The sequence below is a fragment of the Bos javanicus genome, chromosome 18, assembly GCF_032452875.1.
Source record: "Bos javanicus breed banteng chromosome 18, ARS-OSU_banteng_1.0, whole genome shotgun sequence".
NCBI lineage: Eukaryota > Metazoa > Chordata > Mammalia > Artiodactyla > Bovidae > Bos > Bos javanicus.
In genome coordinates, this window is record NC_083885.1 from 26,530,499 (window position 1) to 26,557,049 (window position 26,551).

At 38.8% G+C, this 26,551-nt stretch overlaps 1 protein-coding gene across 15 annotated transcripts in view; it reads right to left on the reverse strand.

Moving 5' to 3' along the window:
* Nucleotides 1-26,551, reverse strand: part of CNOT1 (CCR4-NOT transcription complex subunit 1) — an 82,921-nt gene that overhangs the window by 50,836 nt on the left and 5,534 nt on the right. For 13 of the 15 annotated variants that reach the window (XM_061387389.1, XM_061387384.1, XM_061387385.1 and 10 more), the window contains exons 2-3: nucleotides 6,543-6,818; nucleotides 206-313 (exon numbers count right to left, since the gene is read on the reverse strand). In XM_061387389.1, coding sequence (XP_061243373.1) covers nucleotides 206-313; nucleotides 6,543-6,644 — 210 coding nt within the window. In that variant the 5' untranslated portion in view covers nucleotides 6,645-6,818. Of the gene's footprint in view, nucleotides 1-205; nucleotides 314-6,542; nucleotides 6,819-22,938; nucleotides 23,453-26,551 lie in introns of those variants that run through there. The other 2 variants (XM_061387374.1, XM_061387386.1) reach the window with 2 other exon arrangements.

Sequence of the window (26,551 nt, forward strand, 5' to 3'; positions counted from 1 at the left end):
CTGAATTGTGTAGCTATAATGGTCTGCAGCCAGGCAAGACAAGAGAAGGACAAGAAAAGGAGAAGTCCCTCTATCTTTAAGCCATTCAGCTAAGATTATTTCTGGATCCTATTTGTATGTGAGATCTGCTATGCAACTAGGCCCAAAATGCAACTCAGGAAACAATCAGATCTAAGTGAATATATACTGTGTAAGCCCCAAATACCTGATGAAAATCTTTGCCACTACTTTTACCATCGCCACTGAAATCCACATGCGAAAATAGGCAGCGTAATAAATGCCTGTCTGCCTCAGGACCGTGCCGATTCACAATCTAAAAAGACCAAAAATACGAGTTTGTAGTCAAAACTGAGTGATTTTTTTTTTAAATTCACCTCTAGGACAACATCCCAAATTACATAACCGTTCATTCTGGAATAAGAGTTCTAGGAATTGAGATGGAGGTGCCAATATTTTGTGATTAAATATTTTTAAAATGCTCCCTACAGGCACTAGCAAGAAGGAAAGAAAAACAAAAACTACCAGGAATTAGCCCCACCTAATTGTGTTCTCTGATTCCCCTCTATATCAAAAGCATCAAACAGCACAAATGACACACTGAAGTTGTAAGGCAACAAGTTTATAACAAACTGCACTCGTGGGAGCCTCATTTTTTCTGTCCATTGTTGTTTTTACCCTAAAGAGTATAACCTAAAATCTAACACAACTGCAATTTTTATAATAATAGCCCACATGGAAAAGCCCTAAAGGAACTGATCTAATTATTAGTACTGGCCCTGAGCTTCTGGCTGTTGCTCAAATTTACCAATGCTATTCCCTATAACTAAAAAACTCCAGATATCTACAAATTGGTTTGTCTTCTCACCTCCTTTAGGTTTCTGCTCTAAAGTCACTTCATCAGTGAGAGGTTTCCTAATTACCCTCCCTAAAACAGCAATATGACCTGCCATCATCACCCCTCACCCTGCTTTACTTCTCTCCATGGTACTTACCATCACCAGATAATTTTCTATTTTCTACATCTCACTAGACTATAAGTGAGAACTGGGAATTTATATATCTGTGTTCATGTCATATCTAGTCAAGAAAAGAGCTTCAGTTCAGTTCAGTCGCTCAGTTGTGTCCGCCTCTTTGCGACCCAATGAATCACAGCACACCATGCCTCCCTGTCCATCACAAACTCCCAGAGTTCACTCAGACTCACGTCCATCGAGTCGGTGATGCCATCCAGCCATTTCATCCTCTGTTGTCCCCTTCTCCTCCTCCCCCTAATCCCTCCCAGCATCAGAGTCTTTTCCAATGAGTCAACTCTTCGCATGAGGTGCCCAAAGTACTGGAGTTTCAGCTTTAGCATCATTCCTTCCAAACAACACCCAGGACTGATCTCCTTTAGAATGGACTGGTTGGATCTCCTTGCAGTCCAAGGGACTCTCAAGAGTCTTCTCCAACACCACAATTCAAAATCATCAATTCTTTGGCACTCAGCTTTCTTCACAGTCCAACTCTCACATCCATACACGACTACTGGAAAAACCATAGCCTTGACTAGACAGACCTTTGTTGGCAAAGTAATGTCTCTGCTTTTGAATATGCTATCTAGGTTGGTCATAACTTTCCTTCCAAGGAGTAGTGAAAAGTGAAAGTGAAGTCATGTCTAACTCTTTGCGACCCCATGGACCATAACCTACCAGGCTCTTCTGTCCATGGGATTCTCCAGGCAAGAGTACTGGAGTGGGTTGCCATTTCCTTCTCCAGGGGATCCTCCCAACCCAGCGATCGAACCTGGGTCTCCCACATTGCAGGCAGACGCTTTACCATCTGAGCCACCAGGGAAGCCAAGGAGTAAGCGTCTTTTAATTTCATGGCTGCAATCACCATCTGCAGTGGACACTGTTTCCACTGTTTCCCCATCTATTTCCCATGAAGTGATGGGACCGGATGCCATAGTCTTCGTTTTCTGAATGTTGAGCTTTAACCCAACTTTTTCACTCTCCTCTTTCACTTTCATCAAGAGGCTTTTGAGTTCCTCTTCACTTTCTGCCATAAGGGTGTGTCATCTGCATATCTGAGGTGATTGAAAAGAGCTTAGCACAATGTATATGTAGAGTAATCATCTGTCTATTAAATAGCACATTAACAGACTCCATGAGCCAAAAGATTCGTTCTGGGTTTTTAGTATATTATCTGTATGAATGCTTTGGATTACTTTATAAAAAACAGTGCACCTATTCAAACAGTTTAACATATTAAAAAGAACATGAAAAATTTTTGCGGGAGACATAAAAGATTACTTTTAACACAAAAGACATAATTGTCAAACTCCTAAGTAAAAGATGGTGGAACTAAGACTACTTTTTCCCTATTCTAGCCTCTCATATTAAAAAAAAAAAAACAAACTTCAGTGACTTCTTTGGTCATCCAGTGGTTTAAGAATCTGCCTACCAATGCAGGGGACATAAGCTCAATACCTGGTCCAAGAAGATCCCACATGTCACGGACCAACTGATACCATGTGCCACAACTACTGAAGCCTGTGCACCTAGAGCTTGTGCTCTGCAACAAGAGAAGACACCACAGTGGGAAGCCAGGACACCACCACTAGAGAAATTCCACACAGCAACAAAGGCTCAAGGAAGGAAGGAGGCAATTTTTTTTTTTTTTTTAAATTTAAAATAGGGTCAAAGGACTTGGAAGCTGCTAAGAATAAGCTTTCAGTGGCCAAAGAGGATAATGGATGAATATCAAGAATACTTTCAATGGCTTCAAACACATCAAATATGTTAAAAAATATGCAGATTTCTAATATTAAAAAACCATTCATTGGTCTTATTTGGAGGCTAGGAAACAAGTCATTTTGAAAACTGGCAAACAGAATCAAGCCCTTCCTCTATATAAATCATACTTCAGGCAACCAGACAATTACAGGTGGTAAGGGCAAGTTTCCATTTACAGAACTATTTCAACTAATAAAAAATGCTAACAATTAGAATGTTACCACTTTGCAATCCTTAACAATCAATGAATCCAGTCAATGAACAAAGCCTGACAAAAATCACAAAAATAGAGACTAGACATTATGAACTCCTAATTAAATAAAGTATACACTGCCACCCATAAAACTGTCCTAAGGGAGAAAAAAACCTTAATCTGATTAAGCTCCCAAATTTAATTATCAATTTATAGCAAAGTAAAGAACATGTAAAATACCACCCTGGGAATGTAATCAGCAATATTCAGACAGTGGATAACTACCGGACAATCTGATTTCTTTAACAAAATAACTGCAAGGGTGGGGGGGTTGGGGAGGGAAGAAGGATAAAACACAGATTTTAAGAGATTTAATAAAAATGCAACAAACTATGGGGCAGAAGTCCTGACTCAAGTCAACAGTTTTTACCTTTTTTTAAATGAGGCGAACTGAAAAAATGCTAATGTTAACTGGATATTTGATGCTTAAGAACTATTCTGCCAGGGGGAAGGGTTTGGAGGAGGATTGGGAATTTGAGAGTAGCAGGTGCAAACTACTGTACAGAATGGATAAACACATCCTACTGGATAAACATCCTATTCTACAACAAAAAGAATTATATTCAGTATCCTGAATAATGAAATAATATATAAAATAATGAAAAAGAATACAAAAAATAATATACATACACATAACTGAATCACTCTGCTGTACACCAGAAACTAACCAACACTGTAAATCAACTATACTCTAATAACATTAAAAAAAAACAAGTTACTGAGCATTTTAAAAAAAGATGTGATAATGGTATTGAGATTAGGTTTATGGTAAGACATAAATGAAATTATACCTGGGATCTGCTTTAAAACAACTGAAGAGAATGGGTTAGATGAAACAAGACTGGTTACGAAACCAGTCTGGTTTCAAATGAAACCAGATGACAGATTCATGGGGGTTCTATTATACCTACTCATGTGTGACTGAGATCATCTTTAATAAAATCTTAAACTGCAATTTTATTATTACATTTTATGGATGAAATAATTGAAATTTTAATAAAATTTTTAAATTTATTGAGACTATCATTTAAAGAACAGTATAAAATGTTTTTATAATAAAAATACTTTTAATGCAAACCAAAAATTACTCAAGTATTAAAAAGCTGAGTAGGAAAACCAGGCTTGATTTTATTTTTCTATATTTTACTTACATAGTACCTTTTTAAATATTTATTAATTTGTTTGTTTATTTGGCAGCACCGGGTCTTAGCAGCAGCTTGGGGGATCTTTGATCTTTAATTGTAGCATGTGGGAGCTAGTTCCCTGACCAGGAATCAAACCAGGGCCCCCTGAGTTGGGAGTGTGGAGTCTTAGCCAATGGACCACCAGGAAAGTCCTCATATTTTCTTTAATAATGACAACAAATATTTTCAAAGAAAATAACAACTATAGGAGTTACTCTCTAAAGAACATCATAAAACCCTGACTAAGGGGGCAAATTAAATTCTCAAGTTGCTTTTTCACCTATAGCATAGTAATACTAGCCAGCTCATTCACATTTAGGGATTTCATACATCTAAAGAAAATCTGATAAATATTCCTTCTTCCTACTTGTCAGCAGAAGAAAGAACAAAAGGAACACAATTCCAGTCAACCTATTTAAGCCACAACAAGTGAAAAGTGTTAGTCACTCAGTTGTGTCCAACTCTTTGTGACTCCATGGACTATAGCCCACCAGGCTCCTCAGTTCATGGAATTCTCCAGGCAAGAATACTGGAGAAGATCCCTTCTCCAGGGGATCTTCCCAACCCAGGGACTGAACAAGGGTCTCCTGCACTGCAGGCAGATTCTTTACTGTCTGAGCCACGAGTTCAGTTCAGGTCGGTTCAGTCGCTCAGTTGTGTCCAACTCTTAGTGACCCCATGAATCACAGCACACCAGGCCTCCCTGTCCATCACCAGCTCCTGGAGTTCACTCAGACTCACGTCCATCGAGTCAGTGATGCCATCCAGCCATCTCATCCCCTGTCATCCCCTTCTCCTCCTGCCCCCAATCCCTCCCAGCATCAGTCTTTTCCAATGAGTCAACTCTTCGCATGAGGTGGCCAAAGTACTGGAGTTTCAGCTTTAGCATCATTCAGTGAGCCACGAGGGAAGCCTCTAAATATTTATAAAAATAAATACTAGGCAGCTTAGAACTGCAGTAAGCCTTTACCTATCACCAAAGGAAATCCAGAGTCAAGAACTAGAACCCTATTCCCATCCCAGTTCTAAATTTCTTACCATTCTCAAAGTTAAGAGAGGGGGCTATCTGCAAAGGTACCAGTGAGGCCACACTTGTATAAAGAAAATCTGTACACACTGAAAACCTCAGCCCAAGGCTAAAACCAAACATTCTAACATCGACGTTCAAAATTAATTACTAAATAATTTATTCCTTCTTTCATTTCAATTCAAATGCACTTGAACACTAAAGGTTAGGTATAGGAGACAGAGACTAAAGGACAGTCCCACACCTTGAGGTCTTTGGAGTAGAGAAGACGATCAAACCAATTATAATATACTATTAAGTTGACCACATAGAGCCTTGCTGGGGGAAATCCAGGCAGTGCCACCATATTTCCCACTTCAAGGTGAAGTTGTAGGTGCCCCTGCAATTGGCTCCTTCCGTGTTCGTCTAAGCTGCAATTGTATTACTCAAGAACACATGTCTTTCTGAGGCAGCCCTCAAACAACAAGATGGATATAAAGGCCAAGCCATCTGGGCCCCCCAGAGGACCACTGTGATATCCACTCCAGTTCTCCCTGTGGAGCTGGCCAAGATTTTTACTGAGTTTCCACCACAGTTCTCCTGAATTACCATATGACCAAGCAATTCCATTCTTCGGTATATACTCTCAAAATTTAAAATAAACATCCACCCAAAACTTGTAAATCAATGTTGATAGCCACAATATCTACAACAGCCAAAAAGTGGAACCAAACCTAAATATCCAGATGCATGCTTCGACATGAATTAACCTTGAAAACTTACGCTAGTGAAAGAAGGCAGAAACAAAATGCCTCATATAGTATGATTCCATTTATATGAAATGTTTAGAAAGACAAACCCATGGAGGCACAAAGTAGGTTAGTGGTTGCCAGTGGCTGGAGGGAGGGAGAAATGGAAAGCAACTGCTAATGGATTCAGGTGTTTCCTCTTCAGGTGATGCGAACATTCTTAAGTTAGATGGCGACAGCCAAACAACTTTATTAATATACTAAAAACTAGCCAATTTTACATTTTAAAAGGATCAGTTTTATACTTTGTGAAGTATATCTCACTTTAAGACAGAAAAGAAAACGGGACCGACTAAAATGAAACAGATCAGATTTCCTAAATTTTATAGAAAAATCAAAATCTGTGAATCCTAAAATTTAGAAAAAAGCAATGAAGTAAGATCTCGTCTATATATTAAGCTGAAATCACTAGAAATAAGAGGCATTTTTCATGCAGCATACCCACATAAATTTCCAATTTTCTTCACTGTATACTCATTCCTTTAATGATGCTTGTTTTCTCACTAGTTTACTTACATGCTGTATTTCCTGCTGGCTGGCTCGGTAGTTTTTCTTGGTTAAATTGTCCACCAGGTAGCTGATTTGAGACAAGGCCAGCGAGAGCGAGTCAAGATTCATTGCTGGTTGGGGCGGAAGCAGGCGGCCGAGCCCGGCGCAAAATCACCATTATTCCCCTTTAGTCACCTCAGAGGCAGGTTAATGCTTTCTTTGTAATCAGCCTGTATCTGGTGTCCGTACAGTGTCTTCAGTTCTTTTTTACCAGGAGTCTTACTCTGTTCTGAAACATGGCACCTGTTTAGAATAAAAAAAATTTTAATTAGCTAATTTTTTATTAGGATTAAAAGAGGTTAAATAACTCTCCATCTTAAGACCTGAAATACAACCAAGGACCTTTTAAAAAATTATGTCGTCTCAACCATTACTGATAAAAAAATGCCAAGTTTGAAAAATTAGGTAGGGGCAGTATAAAAAGAAAATACATCCATCCTCTTCATAAAAGATTGTATTTTTCGCAAGATGTCCTATAACATGAGGCTTCTCCTGTAACAATTTCAATGATAATTTACACTACATCCTTTAGAAGCCACAAGGAAGTATTACCCTAAAATTAGGGCTTGTGGAAAGAAACATTCATCTGACATTCTCAATCCCTCTTCCCACGCTGTCTACAACTTATTTAAAAGATTCCATTTATTCACCTTACTACTTATGTATTGCTTCAGAATCAGACAGTAGTCTGGTTTTAAAGCTGTATTTTAGGATATATGTTTCAGTATTTGAACAGCTGACTTAAAATTAAGGACCCCAGAACCCAAATTCCTTCCTGTACTGTTCAAACTTCTCAGTAACAGAATTTAGAAAGGAAAAAGCAGCAATATAGCTAAAATGACAGGATGCTTATCATTTTATTAATTCCAACCACCTGCTGAGTCAGGAACTATTCTATATTACAACACATACAGGACTATTCTGTATCATAACACATACACCGCCCCCCCGCCAAGTTTTTAAGAATTCACCAAGTACCGCTGCTGACACAAGAATCTTTGAATGCAAGGAGCTGAGCTTATCCACAGCTTCATAATCAGAAATCTGCTCATAACTTCATTACCATCAGAACTTACTACATAAGGTAAAGGAAATTCATGAAGATTAAAAACCCCCTTGGTAAGGGCATTTAAACCTTTAATAACTTCTTAACAATGTAGAAAGACTACCCTGCTTTGTTCTGTTTTGTTTCTACCTATGTTATTCTTCTCTACATCTTCCTGGGGAGAAAAAAAAACAGTAAGAGAATCTTGGGGATGTGGCAAGGCATTTTTGTCTATTCTAAAGTAATACCATGCTGCTGCTACTGCTAAGTCGCTTCAGTCGTGTCCGACTCTGTGCGACCCCATAGACGGAAGCCCACCAGGCTCCCCCGTCCCTGGGATTCTCCCGGCAAGAACACTGGAGTGGGTTGCCATTTCCTTCTCCAATGCATGAAAGTGAAAAGTGAAAGTGAAGTCCCTCAGTCCTGTCCGACTCTTAGTGACCCCATGGACTGCTGACCACCAGGCTCCTCAGTCCATGGGATTCTCCAGGCAAGAGTAGTGGAGTGGGGTGCCATTGCCTTCTCTGAAAGTAATACCATATAAGAAGTCGAAGATAAACTGATAATATCTATCCATTATATGTAACTAACATGCTTGCTATAAATTCTTAGAGCAAGTTGTTTCCTTCATAGTATGATGATGGCATATTTCACCAAGATTGTTAACATTATTAACTGGTACAACCTTTTCTGAAACTCAAATTGGCAATTATTGTAGAAAGTGATTTTTGCATTACTCCAGAAACCATAATTCCACCATTAAGACTGTATCTTTTGATGTATATTACCTCAAGAACTCAAGGGAAACAGATTTTCAGTGAAATACTGTGTATCATAGCAAATAGAAAGTAGAGCAAAAAGTAACTGCTTAAATATGAAGAAATACAAGAAATAAATTATGGTATATTGAAACAAGGCAGCTGTTAAACAGAAATGAAGCAAAACTGTGCAGGAAAGACACTTATTAAGACAAAAAAAGGGACACAGATGGGAATTCCCTGGCAGGCCAGTGGTTAGGACTCTCACTGCCTAGGCCCAGGTTTCATCCCAGGGAACTAAGGGAACTTAGATCAGGGAACTAAGGGAACTTAGATCAGGGAACTAAGATCCTGCAGGTGGGGGTGAGGACATAGGAATTTTTGTTGAGTAAGTATTTAATAGCTACCTCTGCGTAAGAAGGTAAAGTGTGGAAGACTGCCCTTTGTATCTTCTTTAGTTTCTAACATTGTTTTCCCACAAGTATATATTTTATTTTCCACCTTTCTTTTTCAAAGAAAAGTTTAAAGAAAAGGGGGGAAAACCCATCAGAAGGGTAGGTAAGTTTAGAATAAGTAGATTACTTGAGATTTTTGGTAAAATATCAGCCAAAGAAACTAGAGGAAAAATGAACAGAGCTACACATATATACCACTGGTTGTTTCAAGAATCTTCACATCCAAGCTAAACCAGGCAGCTTATATACAAGTCATTTCCAGAAAAAAAAAAGTTCAAGAAACCACTCAATACCCTCCCAAGTTCAAAATAAAAACTCAAAGTCAGAAATCCTTGGCTAAGATGCCTTCAGATAACATTATCACCAGAACTGTGTGAATAAAAGGGGTCAAAAGAAGACCTCTTTATTAAAAATCTAAAATGCTCATTTTGGGGGATTTCTCTGGCAATTCAGTGGTTAGGACCTATCACTTTCACTGCCGTGGTCCCAGTACCAATCCCTGGTCAGGGAACTAAAGGTCTTGCAAGCTGCGTAGTACAGCCAAATAATAACAACAGTAAAATAAAATGCTTGTTTTTAGTGGCAAGTATAAGTCAAAGTATTTTTAATTTTTATAAGTTGTGTTCAGTTAAAACTGTATTATTCAAGGTCTTTCCTGGTGGTGTAGTGGTTAAGAATAATCTGCCTCCCAATGCAGGGGACACACGTTCAATCCCTGGTCAGAGAACTAAGATCCCACACGCCACGGGGCAACTAAGCCCTCAAGCCACAACTAGAGAGCCTACACGCCGCAACTACCAAGACCTCACGCTCTGGAGCCTGTGCTCCGCAACAAGAGAAGAAGCCCTTAAGCTGCAATGCAAACCCAGTGGAGCCAAAAAACCCCCCAAATTTGTATTATTCAAAGTATATTATTCATATGAACAGTAGTTACTTTACAATATATTGTTGTTTAGTTGCTAAGTCATGTCCAGCTCTTTTTGTGACCCCATGGACAGAAGCCCACCCAGCTCCTTGGGATTTCCCAGGCAAGACAGTTGGAGCAGGTTGCCATTTCCTACTCCAGAGGATCTTCCCAATCCAGGGATCAAACCATCGTCTCTCTCTGTGTCTCCTATTTTGGCAGGCGGATTCTTTACCCCTAGTGCCACTTGGAAAGCAGGTTTACCTGTGGTACAGCACAAATCCAGCAAAGTAAGTGTTCACTGACCTTCCAATAAAATGAATTCCTGCTTGCTTTGGCACTTCAAACTATATCTTCTCTACCGACATGAACTCCATAACAAGGGTTACAACTTTTTCGCATTAACATCTAAAGACTACGAAGGAGGGAGTTCCCTGGCAGTCCAAGGGTTAGGACTTGGTGCTTTCACTGCCGGAGGCCAGGGTTCAATCCTTGGAACTAAGATCCCGAAGCTGCAAGGCGTGGCAAAAAAAAAAAAAAAAGAACTGCAAAGGATAAAAATACTAGTCTAACACACTTTTCAACAAGTCAATCTTCATTACATAAGCAAGTTAATGCATTAAACTAATGCCCAATTAAGCCCTCACTTTATGAGATCTATTAATAGGGTGACAACATAATTTATTAACCAAACTAGGATGCTTCTGAAAATAAAGGGGTACCATTAACAATTTACACCAAGACAACAGGTATAAACTAGGACATGTGATCACCTTAGCCATCTAGAAGCATTAGACAAACTGATCTGTCTCTCCAAGATCCACTTCTGTTAATCTGTTTCTAAAATGCCATGTCACTGGTCTCTTACTTAGTCTCCTTTACCAGCCCTTCCTCTTCTGACCTCACAGTACTGCAATCTGTGGACTTCTCTACATTCACTTTCTTGATATACTTCAGTCTTACAAGTGTTAGAAACTACATATAGCAATAACTTCTATAAATTCTATCTCCAACCCAAATTTCTCTCATATATCTAAAACTGTATTATTTAATTTCCTAATGACACCTCAACTACAACGTGTTCAAAAATGAGCCCCTGGGATTTCCCTGGCAGTCCAGTGGTTAAGACTCCGTGCTTCCAGTGCAAGGGACATGGGCTCGATCCCTGTACCTGTTTTCCCCATCTCAGTTGATACCAACTCCATCTTTAAGTTACTCAGGCCAAATTCTTAGATTTCCCATTCACCGTAATCAGTCAAAAAATTCTTTTGGCTCTACAGAATCTATTCATTTCTCACCACAGCTATAACCAAGAATCATCATCTCTCTCTGGGATTACTATGTTAACCTCCGAACTAGTCTCCCTGTTTGCACCCTTGCTCCACACCAGTCTATTCTCAACAAGACAAAAAGACTTTCCAAATATAAAACACTCAGGTCATCCTGTGCTCAAAACCCTCCAATGACTCAGAATGGAAGCCTGAGCCCTTACAATGGCCTATGAATAAACACAGCTTGAGGGAACCTAGCCACTGGTGCTGTTCTAGCCTTCTTCTTCACTCCCCTCTGCTCAGTTCCCTTTAGCTACAGTGGCCTCCTGGCTGCTTCTCCAGCATACTCCTACCTTAGATTCCTCTGCCTGGAACCATCTTCTTCCAGATGCCAATATGGCTAACTACTTCAAGTCTACACAAATGTCACCTTCTCAGTGAGTATTACCCTGTCTAAATTGCAAACCGCACCCCCCCCAACCAGTCTTTTTTCTTTCCACATTATATCACCAAACATGGGTAACATATTTGCCTATCTCTTCATATAAAAGTTCCACGAAAGCAGTGATCATAATTGTCTACTGTTCATCAATTTATTACAAGCACTACAAGGAGTTCACTGCGTATCTGAAAAACTATAAACTGAAGCTTAGGATTTTGCACTTATATTCTGACTCTACCAAAAGGTATGACAATCCACTGAAATTTTCCTAGTCAGAAGTACAATCACATGAGAGTAAGTGATAGATAATTTTTAATTTAACTGCCTCAGTAGCTGCCCTATCAAGTTGTTAAGACCCTTCCAATTAACCTTTAGCATCATAATGTGTATATAAATTGGGTCACAATGTCTTTATAGGCCATCTTTATTGAAATAGATAAGTGCAAAACAATAAAGTGTCTTTCAAAAGCTTTCCATCAAAATGTTTAGATGTTAAATTATTTCAAGATCACTAAATCTGAGATTCTAAGATACTCCTCAACTGTAACGGATCTGTGGCCCAGGAGCATTTCATGTGCATACGCAGTGCCTAGTTTTGGTCTCCATATATATCAGGGATTCAAATTGCTAAATAATTACTAACTTCAGGGACTTCTCCAGTGGTGCAGTGGCTAAGACTCCAAACTCCCAATGCAGGGGGCCCAAGTTCAATCCTTGGTCAGGGAACTAGATCTCATATGCCGCAATTAACAGTTTGCAGGCCTCAAGTAAGAGTTTGAATGTTGCAACTAAAAAAGATCCCAAATGCCACAACTAGAAGATTCACATGCTGCAACAAAGACTGTAGATCCCACATGTTGCCAACTAAGACTGGGTACAGCCAAATAAACAGCAAAGTAATTTTTTAAAAATCTACCAAGGACAAAAGAAATCTACCAAGGATATGGCTATGTAAAGATTAAAACGGCAACTTTGGAAGACAAAGACTGTTTAAGTGTATTCTTGGTACTTTTCCTAATATTAAAGATATTAGAAACAATATATGTATATATTCAGTTCAGCTCAGTTCAGTCGCTCAGTTGTGTCCCAACTCTTTGTGACCCCATGAATTGTTGCAAGGCCTGCCTGTCCATCACCAACTCCCGGAGTTCACTCAAACTTACGTCCATCGAGTCAGTGATGCCATCCATCCATCTCATCCTCTGTCGTCCCCTTCTCCTCCTGCCCCCAATCCCTCCCAGCATCAGGGTCTTTTCCAATGAGTCAACTCTTCACATGAGGTGGCCAAAGTACTGGAGTTTCAACTTTAGCATCATTCCTTCCGAAGAACATCCAGGACTGATCTCCTTTAGGATGGACTGGTTGGATCTCCTTACAGTCCAAGGGACTCTCAAGAGTCTTCTCCAACACCACAGTTCAAAAGCATCAATTCTTCAGCGCTCAGCTTTCTTCACAGTCCAACTCTCACATCCATACATGACCACAGGAAAAACCATAGCCTTGACTAAACGGACCTTTGTTGGCAAAGTAATGTCTCTGCTTTTCAATATGCTATCTAGGTTGGTCATAACTTTCCTTCCAAGGAGTAAGCATCTTTTAATTTCATGGCTGCAATCACCATCTGCAGTGATTTTGGAGCCCCCTTTCTCCCCCGCAAAATAAAGTCTGACGCTGTTTCCGCTGTTTCCCCATCTATTTCCCATGAAGTGATGGGACCAGATGCCATGATCTTCGTTTTCTGAATGTTGAGCTTTAAGCCAACTTTTTCACTCTCCTCTTTCACTTTCATCAAGAGGCTTTTTAGTTCCTCTTCACTTTCTGCCATAAGGGTGGTGTCATCTGCATATCTGAGGTTATTGATATTTCTCCCGGCAATCTTGATTCCAGCTTGTGCTTCTTCCAGCCCAGCGTTTCTCATGATGTACTCTGCATAGAAGTTAAATAAGCAGGGTGACAGCATACAGCCTTGACGTACTCCTTTTCCTATTTGGACCCAGTCTGCTGTTCCATGTCCAGTTCTAACTGTTGCTTCCTCACCTGCATATAGGTTTCTCAAGAGGCAGGTCAGGTGGTCTGGTATTCCCATCTCTTGAAGAATTTTCCAGTTTATTGTGATCCACACAGTCAAAGGCTTTGGCATAGTCAATAGAGCAGAAATAGATGTTTTTCTGGAACTCTCCTGCTTTTTCCATGATCCAGCAGATGTTGGCAGTTTGATCTCTGGTTCCTCTGCCTTTTCTAAAACCAGCTTGAACATCTGGAAGTTCGCAGTTCACATATTGCTGAAGCCTGGCTTGGAGAATTTTGAGCATTACTTTGCTAGCATGTGAGATGAGTGCAACTGTGCGGTAGTTTGAGCATTTTGACATTGCCTTTCTTTGGGATTGGAATGAAAACTGACCTTTTCCAGTCCTGTGGCCACTGCTGAGTTTTCCCAATTTGCTGGCATATTGAGTGCAGCACTTTCACAGCATCATCTTTCAGGATTTGAAATAGCTCAACTGGAATTCCATCACCTCTACTAGCTTTGTTCGTAGTGATGCTTTCTAAGGTCCACTTGACTTCAGATTCCAGGATGTTTGGCTCTAGGTGAGTAATCACACCATGGTGATTATCTGAGTCATGAAGCTCTTTTTTGTACAGTTCTTGTGTGTATTCTTGCCACCTCTTCTTAATATCTTCTGCTTGTGTTAGGTCCATACCATTTCTGCCCTTTATCGAGCCCATCTTTGCATGAAATGTTCCCTTGGTATCTCTGATTTTCTTGAAGAGATCCCTAGTCTTTCCCATTTTGTCGTTTTCCTCTATTTCTTTGCATTGATCACTGAGGAAGGCTTTCTTATCTCTTCTTGCTATTCTTTGGAACATATGTATATATATTGCTCAAAGTATATATGTATATTGTCTCTAGTATCTTTTACACACACACACACATATATAGCAGTAAAAGGATTAGCTACCTACATCCAATGGAATCCCACCCTACATGTGAACTAGACATTTAAAATGTAGTTTAAAATGTAGTTTTGCTATAAACATCCACTACACAGTGCAGAATGAAGAAAAGCTTATAAAATGGTACGTAGAAGTCCAACTTATATAAAATTATTTCACATTTTAAATGAAAAACACTACACAATATTAAAAATTATTTGCTGAACATCCAATCTAAGGAATACCAGGCAGTTGTGGTTTACAGTTAATCCTTTAAGTGTTAACATAAAAGAATATTCATGACACTGAGTGAAAAGCTGCAATACTCTGAATAGCATGATGCCATCACATAAACACATCTATGTTTACATGTGCAGAGAAAACAAGCTATAGATTAACAGAGATTACAGAGAGGCTTTCATTTAAAATTCCATTTTTTTTAAGTCCACTAAGAAATCTATACACGTCACACATGTAACATAACATATACACAGTATTATTCACTGCAATATTTATCCTAGCAAAGGAACGGTCATGAGTTGGTGACTGGAGAACAAACATCTCGGATAATGTACAAAGTATTCTACTCTTTGTTTAAAGCTTTAATTTCTGTAAATGCTACTTTTTACTTTGTATATATGCACACATAAACACAGTTGCTTTTTTTTTTTTTTTGCAAAAAATACATGGATAGATCAGCCATTAACTAATAAAAAGCTACCTACACTGGAGTGGGTGAGAAGTGGGTAGTAGACACAGGAATCAGAACAAAAATTCACTGATTATACCTTTTATATGATTTTGACTTCTGAACCATTATTTACATCTTTGATATTTAATAAGAAAAAAACAAAAAGCATAAATGAACCCGAGTATCAAGCTGATAATAAAGAACACAGTAAAAACAAATACTTCAACTAACACAGTATCCCGAACATTCTTGATGTAGAGTGGGATATATTTTTAAGGACAGAAAGAAATCAAAGAAATCTGACTCAACAGGTTTACTTTTAGCAGTAATATTTTACTGCAATTCTAAGCTACATTTATATATTACTGGACACAGCAAATAAATGAATAGGCATCCAGAATCAGTGCAGATCAATGTAGTAAAGACCAAAGTTTAGTTTGACAGAAAACACCAAAATTCTATAAAGGAATTATCCTTCAATTAAAAAATGTATTTTTAAAAAAGATAAAAGTTTAAAAAACCTGAAATATTTTATTTGAAATGTAAGTATCAACAGGAACTCATTTGAAAAATTTCTGGGACTTCCATGGTGACCCAGTGGTTGAAGACTCTATTCTCCCAACAAAGGGGGGCCCAGGTTCAATCCTTGGTCAGGAAACTAGGCCCCTCATGCTGCAAACTGAACCCAGTGCTACTAGGTCTTCACTAAGACCCACATGCCACTAAGACCTAGTGCAGCCAAATAAACAAAAATGTCCTGAGTCTAATAAAATATATTAGAGTGAACAACAAAAACTACAAGACTTTGTTGAAAGCAAGCATCAGAAAAATAATAGTAATAAATACAGGAAGGAAAGTGTTACTTAACACTGTTAAAATGTCCATGCAACCCAAAGCGATCAATAAATTCAACATAGTATCAAAATTCCAATGGCCTTTTCCATAGGAAAAAAATATTCTAAATTTGTATGTAACCAAAGGATCTTGAATAGCCAAGGCAATTATAAAAAAGAACAAAATCAGGCCACAACAAACTTAAAAGCTTCAGTATAACAAAAGAATAAAATGAAAAGACAACCTATAGAATGGGAGAAAATATTTGCAAACCATGTATCAAGAGGTTAATATCCAAAGTTTATAAAGAACTCATACAATTCAGTAAGAAAAACAAATATGACTTAAAAAAAATATTTAAGCTGCGGGAATTCTTTGTTGCATCATCTAAAATCTAGTTTCCCAACCATGGATTGAACCCCCCACCCCTGCACTGGGAGCTCTGAGTCTCAGCCACTGGACCACCAGGTTAAGTCCCAAATCTGATTTTAAAATGAGCAAAGGAACTAAGTGGACAAAGAAGACACCAAAACAGCTAGCCAACATTAAAAGTGCTAAACATCACTAATCCTTGGGGGAAATGCAAATCAAAACCAGGGTATCATCCCACATCTATAAGGATGGCTATCAACAGTAAGACAAGAGGAGTTAGCAAGGATGTGGAGAAAAGAGAAGCCCTATATACTGCTGTTGGAATTATAAACTTGTTCAGCCACTATGGAGAACGTAGAGGTTCCTCAAGATATTAATAAAACAACCATACAATCCAACAATCCCACTTGCATATACATCCAAAAGTAATGAAAACAGGTTATTAAAGAGATATTTGTACTCCTGTATTTACTGCAGCATTATTCACAATAGCCAATACGGAAATAACGTAAGTTTTTGTCAATGGACGAACATATGAAGATGCAGTACATACAATGGATCCTTGAAAGACACAGGCTTGAACTGAGTGGGTCCACCAAACGAAGGTTTCACAAAGGTTTTTATGCTAAATATGTACTATGGCACTGTATGATCTGTGGCTGGATGCCAAACTGCACATACTGACACCAACTACAAAGTTATACATGGGAATTCATGCCCCTAATTCCATATCATTCAAGGGTCAACTCTGTATACAATGGAATTCTCTTCAGCCATGAGAGGGAAAAATATCCTGCCATTTGTCCCAATGTGGTTGGGTCTGAGAACATTATGCTAAGTGAGATAAGTCAAAGACTATGACTTCCCTTCTATGTGGAATCTTTAAAAAAAAAAAAAACTACCATCAAACTTATACAGAGAACTGATAACTGACTGATGGTTGCCAGAGGTGTATGCATTAAGTATGTGAAGGTGGTTAAAGGTACAAGCTTCCAGTTATAAAGTTTAAGTCCTGGGGATGTAATATACAACATGCTGACTATAGTGATTAATAGAATAAATCTGAGAAGTCAGGAAAAAAGGGAAAAAACAGATTTAACAACTATGTGTAATAATAAACATTTAGACTTGTGATCATTTTGAAATATATGCAAATTTCAAATCATTTTGATGTATGCCTGTAACTATTGAGTATAACTCAATAAAAAATAAGTTAAAATGTTAAAAAATCAAACTTGAAAAAACATAGTGGAATGGTGGTTACCCAGGGGGTGAGGGAATGTATGTTTAAAAGGTACATACTTGCAACTAGCAAATAAGTCCTAGGGATCTAATACACAGTACAGTGATTATGGACAACAAAACTGTATAATAAACATTAAATTTATTAAGACAGTAATTGTTCTCACCATAAGAAATAATTGTATGATGTTGACAGATGTATTAGCTAACATTACAAAGGCAATCATATTACATTATAAATGTATCAAACCAACATATTATACACCTTAAACTTACAATGTTATGTATCAATTCTGTCTCAATTTTCTAAAAGCCCTAGAAACAATGATACCCCAGAAGCAAGGAACTCATCTAACTTCTGGATCTTGGTTTCTAAATACTAAGAAGAATCAAGATTCCTTGGAGACATGACTAATTCCAGGATTTTTAAACAAGGAAGACGCAAGGTGAATTTGGATCATCCTGTGACAAAAACGGGAAACACTCACAAGTTTCAGGGGGATAATGTCAGAAAGACACAAGAGCCAATTAAAAGGACTGTTACTAATGCTAGGTCTATTTGAGCACCAGAAGGGACTTATGAACAATGTTTCTATAATTTACCCCAAATGCCACATCACTTAGAAATGCTTGAGGGAACAGAACATGGAACACACATTTCTGAATCCACACTGGTGATCAAATTTACTTTTGGCAGCCACAAATTTCTTTCTATGAATTCTAAGTTCTTCATGTGTGCAGATGAAAATAAAATCCAAACAGTTAAGCATTCTGACATAGTTATAAGATTAAATGAAAATGTGTTCTCTAACCTGTAATTGCAGTACGCTACTATGGGTAAAAGTTCCTTCCAATAAATCACAGGGTAAAAAAAAATTGCCTATGACCGTAACACAGTGAATGAGAATTCCTGAATCCATTATTACCCTTAAAGAGGAAGGACAAGATGTACCTCGTACAGAAAGGTGCTGGCTAACAAATTTTAAAAGTATAAAAGATTAAGTTGCCATTTTTTAATATCCCTGCCCAGTATAAAAACCAATTCAGGCAAGAATCACCAATAATACAGGGCTTCCCCAGTGGCTCAGCAATAAAGCATTTGCCTGCAACGCAGGACGCGGGTTCTACCCCTGGGTCAGGAAAATCCCAGAGAAGAAAATGGCAAACACTCCAGTATTCTTACCCAGAAAATCCCATGGAGAGAGGAGCCTGGCAAGCTATATAGTCCATGGGGTTGCAGAGTCGGACACAACTGATCATGTACACATGCATATGCCAGAAAGTCTTAATTTGTAGGAGATGCATGCTGAAACATTTATGATCAAATACTTCAGTAAAAATATAGAAATGTAGAGAAAATAAACATGGCAGAATGTTAACTTGAATCTAGGAAGACGTTACAGGGTTGTTCACTGTACTATTCTTTTTTCTGTACATGTGAAAGAATTTTTCTTAACAAAACCGGGGATGGGGGCATGTATTACCTTCATAATTATAAGCAGGAATTACCAGCACATGATGAGATTTCCAAAAATTGACTTTGTACTCAAGCTGTATTTAAATTTTTATAAGTATATGGTAATTTTTACAAAGTAAAAAATTCAAGGTAAGTTTAAGCAATTATTTTTAAAAATTCAAAATTTAAAGCCATTAAGACCATTAACTACATGTAACGAAAGGGTAAATGACCTTGAATAAGTGACTGAACATATATGCTTCCCCCCATTTGTAAAATTAGGCCTCAGCTATAGTGTGTGTGTGTATCTGCAGTACTCAAAACGCTGATTCCTAGGGCTTCCCTGGTAGCTCAGTGGTAAAGAATCTGCCTGCCAATGATGCACAAGATATGGGTTCAATCCCTGAATCGGGGAGATCCCACCTGTCAAGGAACAATTAAGTCCATTTGCCACAACTATTGAGCCAGTGCTCTGTCTCCAGTAGCTAGCGCAGTTGTGTTTGACTCCTTGTGGACTACAGGCTCCTCTGACCATGGAATTTTCCAGGCAATACTGGAGTGGGTTGCCATTTCCTCCTCCAGAGGATCTTCCCAACCCAGGGATGGAAACCCCATCTATACTTGCAAGTGGATTCTTTACCACTGCACCTCCTGGGAATCTCTCAGCTATACCAAAGCTTTCCCAAAAGGGTTTATCTTTAAGGGGTAGAAGGTATAGCAGAGATAAGGATCTCCTAAGCCCTCATGGGAACAACAGAAGGTACCCATCACAAGCACAGTAGATGATGCTCTTTCACCTCAACATCACCTTTAACAGCTAGCTGAAAAGTAAGCAACTGTCAATCTTTTCGGTGGAGCTGCTGGGGAAGTTTACATACCACATGCCAAGAAGGGTAAACAGGCAGACGAAGTTGTGACTGACTGGTCTCCGTGATGATATGGTAAAGCTGAGTCACTGGCTCCTGACAGGAGCAACTGAAACCCTTAAATCTCTTGTCTTCTCTGTTCAAATGGCATTCAAGACAGTTGCAATGCTGCTATGCACACAAATTCTCAAACTAAGGTTACATCTTTATACTTTTACATCATTATTTTTAATGTTGGGCTCAAAATACATTCACATTTTTCTAAAAGTCAGTACTAAATAAAAAGGACAAGCCTTTATCTTTAAGCACTTCAATTTAAAGTTTTTGAATGTCTTGAAAAAAATGCTCTGAATGTATCATATATTTATGTAAAAGTGAAACTTCTTGCTCAAGATGACTGTCAATAATTTGGGGATTATTAAAGTATGTGTAGCTCTTTCAAGCATAAAACTAACATAAATCTTACTACAGAAACAAGATCAAGTTCATTAAACTTTGAAAATATTTTTAATTGGAAAGTTTCACTATTATTATTCCTTATTTTATCAGGATTATACAAAATGTCAAATGATTCTTTTGCAGTTTACTCCACTATACTATACCATAAGAATCATCTTCTAGAGATGGCCTGTACCTTCCTTTAATTCACAGTTGAGCCTAACCATATACCATGTGCATACTTTAGATGCTACAGAAAACACAAAAATAAACACTGACCTCAAGGGGCTTAGCAGAATACAGAATTTACTGCTATGCTTGCAACAAGGCAATTGTATATAAAGAGTGGGGGGGGGGGGGGGAACAGTATTTAAAATGCTGATTCCTGGAGCTTCCCTGGTGGCTCAGTGGTAAAGAATCTGCCTACCAATGCAGGAGACATCCCTGATTCGGAAAGATCCCACATGTTGAGAAACAAGTAAGTCCATTTGCCACAGCTACTGAGCCTGTGCTCTAAAGCCCGGGAACTGCAACTACTGAGCCCACGTGCCACAACGGAAGCCCACATCCCCCAGAGCCTACGCTCCACGGAAGAGAAGCCACCACAATAAGAGAAGCCATCACAATGAAAAGACTGCACACCACAACTAGAGAATAGCTCGCACATCAAGGAAGACACAGCACAGCCAAAAAAAAAATAAAATTCTTTTCTAAAAAGCTGATTCCTGGGAATTCCCTAGCAGTCCAGTGGTTAGGACTCCAAGATTTCACTGCTGTGGGCCCAGGTTCAGTCCCTAATCAGGGAACTAAGATCATGCAAGCTGCATGGCATGGCCAAAAATGATGATTCCTAAACATCACCTTACACCAAGAGTCAAAATCTTCGGGGAAAGAGAACAGAATGCTGCATTTTAAACTCTGGAGATGGGTTTTTGTGAATTTTAAAGTTACAAAACCACCGATTTTACAAATAGCTCTGGGATTAGTTTAAGAAAAGTATAACTTGACACAGTCTGTTGTTGTAACATAAGGAAAGTCCCTCCCACTGATTCCTTTTTTGGCTAGAGCAGAGACATCTTTGTAAAGGTAATTTGGTTATTCATAGCAGAGGCCAGCAACCTGCATAGTATCACCTAACTTGCTTGCTCTAGGTTTAAATATGGTATCAATAGGTACTTTGAGAAGCCCCCCTAAAAAAGCCAAACAGACTAGGCCCAAGGCTATCAGGTTTACTGAACCCCCAACTTCCATTATTAAAAACACACAGAATTCTCAGATATTCTCTACTAATACCAAAGTCTGACCTTGAAAATTCTTCTCTAAGTCTTTTTTTTTTTATTAGGCTCTGCCTGTGATAAGCTTTTTTAATTGGAGGATAACTGCTTTACAATATTGTGTTAGTTTCTGCCATATATCAACATTAATCAGTCATAGATACATATATGTCCCCTCGCTCTTGAACCCCCATCCCACCCCTCCAGTTTGTCACAGAGCACCAGTTAGCATCATTCGGCAAATTCCCACTGGTTATTTTACATATGGTAGCTGACTCATTAGAAAAGACCCTGATGCTAAGAAAGACTGAAGGCAGAAGAAGGGGACGACAGAAGACAAGACGGTCGGATGGCATCATCAACTCAATGGACATGAGTTTGAGCAGGGTCCAGGAGATGACAGAGGACAGGGAGGCCTGGCATGCAGCAGTCCATGGGGTGGCAGACAATCCCACACGACTGAACAACAAAGGTTTGTTTCAATGTTACTCTTTCAATTGTCCCTCCCTCTCCTTTCCTGACTGTGTCTACAAGTCTGTTCTCTTTACTAAGTCTTTAAAAGTAGCATTCTGACTAAAAGAGGCTGAGTTGAGCCTTCTTTTCTCATTCCCAACATGTTCTACAACTGCACAGTTCAATATGGCAGCTACGAACATGTGGCTACTGAAATGTGACTAGTGACCAAAAGGCTCAATTTCTAAAATATTACTTAATTTTAACTTATCTTAGTGCAAAATTAAGGACTTCCCTGGCAGTCCACTGGTTAAAATTATGCACTTCAAATGCAGGGGGCTCAAGTTCAACCCCTGGTTGGGAAACTAAGTTCCCCTGTGCCACACTAAGCCGCATGTGGGTAGTGCTACCATACTGGACAAAGCTGTAAAGTGCTATGGCCCATATAAATCAGAGTAAGTATCTACTCTTGCATCCAGAAGCAACCAATACTAATTTTCCCCGATGTCCCACTTTTCACTTTGGTTTCCTTAAAAGAGCTCACTTCATGATCAACTAAACCCTTGTTGTTGTTCAGTCGCTAAGTTGAGTCTAGCTCTTCTCGATTTCATGTCCTGTAGCCTGCCAGGCTCTTCTGTGCAATGGATTTTCCCAGCAAGAATACTGGAGTTGCCATTTCCTTCTGCAGGGGATCTTCCCGACCCAGGGATCAAACCCGCCCTAACTTAAAATATATATCCTGATGTTTAATATTTCTCCAGTAGGCAGGGACTCTAAATTTACTGTGTACAGCTCCAAGTCATTCATCCAAAATGTTGGCTCACTTATTAAAATTCTAGTTATAATTACTGTGTACATAATAGGATAACTTACAGAAGCATAATCACAACAAATACTTTAATAATTAGAATTAATCTAAGCATTTTACCTACAGCTGACCCTTAAACAAGGGTTTGAATTGAGAGGGTCCTCTTATATGTGGATTTTTGTTCAATAAATACATACTGCAGTACCACATCCAAAGTTGGTTGAACCTACAGATAAAAAGAGCCAACAGTAAAGCTGCCCATTAGTTGTTTATTGCAATGGGGTTGGTGCCCCAACTCTCACATTGTTCAAGGGTCAACTATGTCAGTTTATCTAAACCTGGTAACTTGTTGAGAAAGATATTATCCCAACTTTAAAGAGAAATAGCTGAACCTGCAGCTACTAAGTAGAAGAATTATGACACAGTTATAATAGGGCAGGAGATACAGGATTTAAAAAACACAACTTGTATTATAACTTCCAAATAAGTATTTTAAAGAATCTAATTGTTTTAATGCCATTTCCTGATATAAGTATCACCAATCTTAAAGAAAGTGATGAAAAATAAGAGCTTCAGCATATGCCGCACAGTATGGCCAAAAAGTAAAAAAGTAGGATAACTAAATTTGAATTTCAGATAAATAATAATACATCATTAAAAAAAAAAAAAGAGCTTTAGGCCCCTAAGCCCCCCTATCTCTGCACTTTGTCTTTTAATTGATTCCTTCTTCACCCAGGAAATGACCAACTCTTTAAAAAACTTAGAACTGCCTGGGATCCACCAAAAGGGCACTGGTTAAGCAAATCAAAAAATAGAATATTATGTAACACTAAAAAAAAAAGAGGAGCTACCTAGAAAGACTGGAAATATCTATTAGGGGATAAAAGCAAGCTACATGTGTGTATATGTCCTTATATGCAGACTATCTAGAAGAATACAAACAGTAACCATACAAGAAAAGTCAGACGAAGGAAGCTAAGATGGGAATTAACCTTTTGGAGAACATAGGCAAAACACTCTCCGACATACAGCACAGCAGGATCCTCTATGACCCACCTCCCAGAATATTGGAAATAAAAGCAAAAATAAACAAATGGGACCTAATTAAAATTTAAAGCTTCTGCACAACAAAGGAAACTATTAGCAAGGTGAAAAGGCAGCCTTCAGAATGGGAGAAAATAATAGCAAATGAAGCAACGGACAAACAACTAATCTCAAAAATATACAAGCAACTCCTACAGCTCAACTCCAGAAAAATAAATGACCCAATCAAAAAATGGGCCAAAGAACTAAATAGACATTTCTCCAAAGAAGACATACAGATGGCTAACAAACACATGAAAAGATGCTCAACATCACTCATTATCAGAGAAATGCAAATCAAAACCACTATGAGGTACCATTTCACGCCAGTCAGAATGGCTTCGATCCAAAAGTCTACAAGCAATAAATGCTGGAGAGGATGTGGAGAAAAGGGAACCCTCTTACACTGTTGGTGGGAATGCAAACTAGTACAGCCACTATGGAGAACAGTGTGGAGATTCCTTTAAAAACTGGAAATAGAACTGCCTTATGATCCAGCAATCCCACTGCCGGGCATACACACTGAGGAAACCAGAAGGGAAAGAGACACATGTACCCCAATGCTCATCGCAGCACTGTCTGTAATAGCCAGGACATGGAAGCAACCTAGATGTCCATCAGCAGATGAATGGATAAAGAAAGCTGTGGTACATATACACAATGGAGTATTACTCAGCCATTAAAAAGAATACATTTGAATCAGTTCTAATGAGGTGGATGAAACTGGAGCCTATTATACAGAGTGAAGTAAGCCAGAAAGAAAAACACCAATACAGTATACTAACGCATATATATGGAATTTAGAAAGATGGTAACAATAACCCTGTGTACGAGACAGCAAAAGAGACACTGATGTATAGAACAGTCTTATGGACTCTGTGGGAGAGGGAGAGGGTGGGAAGATTTGGGAGAATGGCATTGAAACATGTATACTATCATGTATGAAACGAGTCGCCAGTCCAGGTTCGATGCACGATACTGGATGCTTGGGGCTGGTGCACTGGGATGACCCAGAGGGGTGGTATGGGAAGGGAGGAGGGAGGAGGGTTCAGGATGGGGAACACATGTATACCTGTGGCGGATTCATTTCGATATTTGGCAAAACTAATACAATATTGTAAAGTTTAAAAATAAAATAAAATTAAAAATTGTTAGAGTAAAAATAAAATAAAATAAAATTTCCCTGAAAAAAAAAAAAAAGTAATTTTCAAAAACAAAAGGTCAATAAAAGTTTATTGCATATTCCAAGATTCTCTATACAGAAATCCCAATCTACAGAGGTCTGAACCTCATTCCCTGTGCAGAAAAGAGTTAATTTAACAGAGAAGGCCTGAGACTGCTTCTCCTTAGGAAGACTTGCCAGGTTGGCTCTTTGCTGTTGTCAGTACTTGGATTTTGAGAGAATTCCCATTCCCAGAATGAGGCTCACTGTGCCTAAACTGTACCCAAAAAAGTGGCTTATACTGAACAGCTGTTTTCCCTCTGGGAATCTGGAATTTTTCTATGTGGTAGGCAGAAGGTGCCTTCATGACCAACCGAGACACTGAGTCTCTACGAGCTTCCTTGCCAGCCAACATTTCATACACATGTGTTGTCACGAGTGCTAGAGGAATTAAGTGAGTCCTGCGTGACTCCCACTGGGAGAGGCTCAGGCACGGGAGAACAAGCCCTAGTTTTCTTTGGCTGTTGTTTAACCACTAAGTTGTGTCCGACTCTTTTCCAACCTCAAAGACTGTACGCCGGCAGGCTCCTCTGTCCATGGGATTTCCCAGGCAAGAATACTGGAATGGGTCACCATTTCCTTCTCCAGGGAATATTCCTGATCCGGGGATGATATCTGCATATCCTGCATTGGCAGGTGGACTCAGCATGTTTGCTTTCCTGATTTTGCTTTGTATTCTTGTAATAAATCACAGCCCTGAGTAGAGCCATATGCCAAGTCCTGTGAGTCCTTCTACAAAATTACTGGACACCCACCTCCCAACACATTCATTCTGTTACTAGCCAAGAAGAAATGCCTTCTGAAGGTAAGTGGACTCAATTTGTGGGTCTCTTCTCTAGAATGTGCAGAATCCATTTGAGAATTTTACATTTTATCATAAATACAATTCTGGAAGCTATTTGGATTGGCTGAGATACATGAAAGACATGGAGGTCAACTGTAACTGAAGTAAACTTAGTGAGGGATAGAGTAAGTTGGCAGGGGGAAGGTGGAATATTTGAGAAGGTACAGGGCAGGGCTAATGATGAAAGGACTTTCTTTGGCTTTTACTAAAGACAGATGGAGAATCAATGGCCAGTTTGAACGGAAGACACGACCTTAGTTTTAAAACTGTAAGAATCACTCTAGATGATGAGAATAAACCAAAGGGGAGCCAAGGGTAGAAAGCAAAGTAGATAATAGCACATTAAGAGAATTAGTGACTAAAACCCAAACACAGAAGAACTCTAAAAAGCTATACACATATCCCAAAACTAGGTCAGTTATATTAAAGCAATTCATCATACCAACATTTTGTAGTTGCCAAAGTCCTTGAGGGCTTACTGATTGGAAAAGACAAAAATCAAAATGAAATACTTTCAAGGAATTTTTAAATTTTACCTTTGGACAGACAATCTCAACTGCTGTAACCTCTAGCATAACTGTTTG